This window comes from Haliaeetus leucocephalus, unplaced genomic scaffold (genome assembly GCF_000737465.1).
Source record: "Haliaeetus leucocephalus isolate CR32 unplaced genomic scaffold, Haliaeetus_leucocephalus-4.0 Scaffold162, whole genome shotgun sequence".
Taxonomy (NCBI): domain Eukaryota; kingdom Metazoa; phylum Chordata; class Aves; order Accipitriformes; family Accipitridae; genus Haliaeetus; species Haliaeetus leucocephalus.
The window spans coordinates 14747874-14752828 of NW_010972598.1; the positions used below are offsets into that span (position 1 = coordinate 14747874).

The 4955-nt window shown below is 55.8% G+C and overlaps 1 protein-coding gene across 1 annotated transcript; it reads right to left on the minus strand.

The window, feature by feature from the left end:
- Positions 1-172: 172 nt before the first annotated feature.
- Positions 173-4953, minus strand: TMEM127 (transmembrane protein 127; the record flags this gene model as incomplete). The annotated part of the gene is made up of 3 exons (XM_010563014.1): positions 173-2368; positions 3146-3310; positions 4731-4953. Coding segments are annotated over 3 exons (696 nt in total), but the record flags the coding sequence as incomplete, so codon positions are not given.
- Between the last annotated feature and the right edge of the window lie 2 nt (positions 4954-4955).

Consider the following 4955-nt stretch of genomic DNA (forward strand, 5'->3'; position numbering starts at 1 on the left):
AGGGGTGGTTATTGGGGGCAGTGGGTGTGGGGGACAAGGCAGGGGTGTTTACTGAGGCACAGTGCAATGAGGGGTGCCCCCCTTTCCGGAACAAAGCGCAAGCTCCCACACACGGCTCTTTACACCCCCTTTATTTCCTCTAGAGAAGGGTAGGGGGGAGCCCCAAACCCCACGGCACCCGCACCCCATCTAGATTCCATCGAGCTACGGGGATCAGCAGAGGGGAGGGAAATGACATCATTTGTCTCTTTCTGGTTGTTTTTGTTTTTTTTTACAGAAATACAGTATGTTTATGCACAGACTATTTACACTCAAGCCCCTCTCTTGCATATAAGTCACTGGCGGGGGAACCCAAACTATTTTCCAGCCGGATTGCCACGCCAGCCCAATGCCGGGGAAGAGCCGGCAGGATGTTTTCTTTGGCCGAGGACCCGGAGGTGGGATGGAGGAGGAAGAGGAGCCGCCCCGGGGCCGCTAAACCCCCTGAACGCCACGCTGCCGGGTTCTCCCCACGCTCTGCACCCTTCCATCAAAACCCTCAAGGGTTTTAAGGGGCTGATTTTCCTTCTTTAAGTCTTGCAGGGCACGGGCAGTGCTCTCCCCGGGCCAACTTTTTCAGTTTCGTGCCACAGCCTGAGCCCCGGAGATCGGCTGAAGCTCTTGCATAGCCAGTGCTGCTGCGGGTGCAGGGTGGGGGAAAAGGGATGAGCTGGGCAAGACAGAGAGCAGCAAGAAAATAGGTAATAAAAGCATTAGAGGGACAGCTAAGAACCTACAACACGCGGTATTCCTGTCCTAAAACTCCTTCCCTAAACCACTGCACCCTCTGCAGAGCCAGCCTTGAGCTTTTCAGTGCTGCGGTGCTCAGGTCGATGCATCCTTGCATGTTTTTTTCCTGTCGGGTTTACTTTAAACAGCCCCCAAAAACCCCACTCTGTCCCTGCCAGCTACCTCCTCCAGGTTTGGCTGCAGGTCTGGACATGCCAGGATCGGCCTTCCCTCGGTTTTCCGGCACCATCCGGGAAAGCGCTAGCTCGTCAAGGTCCGCTGTATCTCGGGGCTTGCAGAAGGAAACGGTAATAAACTAAGAGCAGGACAGAAAAACACCGAGATTAAAAGTGGGGGCAAAAAGCAGGAGAGTCAGATTGGCGCGGAGGTCAGGAACTTGCATAAAAACTACAGGCAGAGATGCCGGTTTTCCAGTGCAGGCTCAACCTGCTTCCCGGGAGCTGTCACTGTACCAAAGTCTGGCTTTATCTTGGCTAAAAAAAAAAACCCCAAGATTTGCTCAGTGAGAAGCCAAAAGCAGCTGGACACTACGGTGCTGGGGGACAGAACTCCCCCAAAACCACCGCCGGCGGCAAAAGAGCTTCTTTGAAATCAGCCCATGCTGTGCCGCCCGCTTGCAAATGGGGTTTTACAGCGGTGACAGTCCCCGGCAGCTGGCCCCGAAACTGTCACCATCCTCCCCCGAGCCTGAAATAAAGTGCAAAATGCTCGCGTGGACAGCGCCAGTCAAGAAAGAGGAACAGATAGAGCAGCGGGAGGGTTCGCTCTACCTTCCTCCTGCCGTACAGCCGCTACAAAGGGCCGTTCCTCTCCCACCAGCACGCCGTGGCGGGTGTTTCCCCCATATATATATATATATAAATATATACACACACGCGTGCGCCACACCTTTCTCTGGGTGTGTGTCACGCCTCGGCAGAGGAGGAACCGAGTTCACTGCGCGCCGGGCCGGGAATCTGGCGCAATTTCCCCCTCCTTCCCGGTGCAGGGTGGGGACGAGATCTCCGATGGGGGAGAGCGGATCCCACCGCCCCTCATGCCGGGGAGAAGCTGCGTGGGGGGTGACGCCATCGTTATTTTGGCCAGCCGAGCCAGTGCGGGGTTAAAAAATCACACTATAGAGTTAATAAAATAAGACTGGAAGAAAACGCCGATTGCCTGACCCGTAAAGTTCTTTCCTCTGCATGGGAGAGATCAGAAGAGTGAAGGAGGTGCCGAGAAAATGAAGTTCGTGGGCGGGAGAAAGCGATGACTGCGTCCTGGTGCCGGCATCAGGGGGTGTACGCCGGCGGTGGCTGGAATTGATTGATCACTTCGTACTCGGCTGGGTAAGGTTCGTTCTCCTCCATCTCAGACAGGAGCTCCAGGGCTTGCTCCTCTTCCTCGGTGGGGTAGTGACGCAGCAGGTTGGCAGCGGTGGCAAGGATGGAGGCTCCCCCGGCGCCCGCCACCAGGTAGAAGCTGATGGCGAAGGTGACGTAGACTTGGGACCCGTGGTACTTTTTGTGCTGCTGTTGTTGGGCGAGGATCAGCTCTGAGGCCCAGTAGCAGAATCCAATGACCGTGGCACACTGCAGGACTGAGAGAGACCAGGAAAGACATGCTGAGCAGCCAGCAAAAAAAATAAATCAGCAAGCTTGTTGCACGGCTGATTCGGCAAAGGGACGCCGAGCCCGGCTTGACGGCGGTTTAAGCAGGCAGAGTACAAAAGCCTGCAGTGAAAGGAGGCGGCAGATGCCTGAAATCCAGCCCCGGAGAGAGGAAAACGTGGTGGCGGACCAGAGGCTGAGAATGAACCCGTCTGAGTGGGGAGACCAGCAACACAAAGCAAAGCTGAACGGTTTGGAATGGGTTTTTGGTTTTGGTTTTTGTTGTGGGTTTTTTTTTGCGACCTAGCAGGGTGGCAGGGACAAATCGGCGCTCAGCGTCTGGGGTGGGCTGACAGCTCAGGACTTTCCCTGAGCCACTCAGGTCTGACGTGGGTAATTCTGCCAGAGATAAAGGATATTAAAGCTCCTTTGACCTTAGGAGCCAGAAAAGATGACCTTCTTCCTCAGAAAGGTGCTACAGGATCTCTTGGAAAAATAAGACCCGTTAGTAGACACTTAATGTTCATCCTTGACCTATTATTCCCCCCAAGATTTAACTCCAATTTTAGCTGTGTGAGGCTTCCATTGCCCTTCAGACCCAAAATGCCGTGAAGGGGAAGCTCTGCGGGTAGGATGGGAGCCACAGCTCCCAACTGAAGGCTGAAACCCGCCCCTCAAGTTTGGGGGCTTTTTTTTCCTTCCCCTCGAGGGTCGGGGATGGAAAAAAAGAAAGGGAGAGCTTTCCTCCAGCGCCAGCAGGGATTTACCTGTGAGGATGTGAGCGAAAGCGTAGCGGCGAGTGATCTTCAACGCTGGGTGCTTGGGTCCGAAGACGTCCAGGAGGAAAGCTGAGAGGCTGCAGATGATTCCCAGGAAGCAGAAGGCAGCGATGACCCGGAGCAGCAGGACTGTCTGCGGGTTCATGCAGTAATCTGTGAGGGGAGGAAAAAAGGCAGGCGCTGAGCACCAGAAAATTCCTCTTTTCCACCCAAACCACTCAACAGACAGAGCAACTGGCATCACGACTCCCCCTGCTCCAATCCCACCCAGTGTTTTCCTTTGAGGTTTAAAAACACAGCTCTTGACAGAAACCGGAGCACAGCAGGGTGCTTTTAATTAGCCTCTAGAAAACGAACCTCCGTTATACAATAGCAGTTAGCCTGGTCACGTATTTCACTTTATAAACTATTATTACCATGGAAATTAAAGCTAAAGAAACACTCTGACACATCAAAACAGCCGAGAGAATAAAGCGGGTTGCACGGGTTCCTTATTTAAAGCGAACCTGGGGGTGTTACTAGAAAGTCTTTTGACTAACGCCACGTCCCACCGGCGAACAAGAGGAGGACGTGACCCCAAATTCAGGTGCGCGCGGTCTCTGCCTGTCCATAACCGGGTCCGCAGCTGGTGCTGGGGGTATCCGGAGATTCAAAGTCATCCCCCTCGGCTTCCAGGAGGTCGTGAGGGAAAGGAAGGAGGGGAAGGGACCGCAATCGCCTCCCCCCCCCCCCCAAGCCCCGAGAGATTTTAATAAAACAAGCCAAGCGCTCATTTTAACGTCACATTAAAAAGCGCTAATAAACACGCTGGTGTGATACACGGCTGGAAACGAGGCACAGGAGCACAGCTCTAACTCCATCCCTGCTGGGAAAGTGGTGGTGGGGGGGGGAACCGATGACTAAATGCTCTCCTGCAGGAGAGGGGGGGGCTCTCCTCGTGCCACCGCGGCTGTCAGGTTGAAAGTAACCAAAAGCAGAAAAACAAAGGCGTAACGCAGCCGCCCACGGCGTTTTACCATCAGAATTGTGCATTGAAAGGCAGTATCCGCATCCACTTCTTGTTTTAACTCATTGAAAAAAACCCCCTGACGACGCACAAATCCCGCCATAGGGATGCAGTCGCCTGTTAGCTCAGAAAATAAGTTGGCAACAGCGGTTTTGTGCTTCTCTCCTTCCTGGCTTATTTAATCACGCCAGAGCCGCTCAGATGGGGGCCGAGGCCCGTTTCACTGCCAGTAACGGCAAACGCACGTGTTTATCGCCAATAATCGGAGGTGAATTTGTACGGTGGGGCGGCACGTGCCAAACCCCGAACAGATTCGACGCTAAAATGGGGAAAACCCACCTCGTTTGAGTGACGCTGGAAGGCAGAAACCTTTATTAATAACCTTCAGGAAGAGGCACGGGGGGGGGGTGGCTGAGGCTCAGCCCTACCCCCGGGGCCCGGAGGGGTGTGGGGCAGCGGTGGGGACGGCGTGGCGGCCCAGGCGAGGCCCCAAGCCCCCCCTGCCCGCACCGGGGCCGAGGCGGGGACGGACGGAGACGGGGACGAACCCACCCGGCCCGGCCTCACCTCGCAGCAGCTCGGGGTCGACGTATCCCAAGACATCGGCGACTCCCAGCTCCTGACGGGCGCAGGTCCCGCCGTGGATACGGAGCCAGGCGGGTTCGGCCAGCGCCGTGCAAAGCGCCGTGATGGAGAGAGCGCCGGGCAGCGCCGAGGCCAGGCTGCGCTCCGGCTGTTTGGGCAGGCCGCTCCCCGCCGCTCCCCTCCGCCGACGACCGCCGGGCAGCCCCG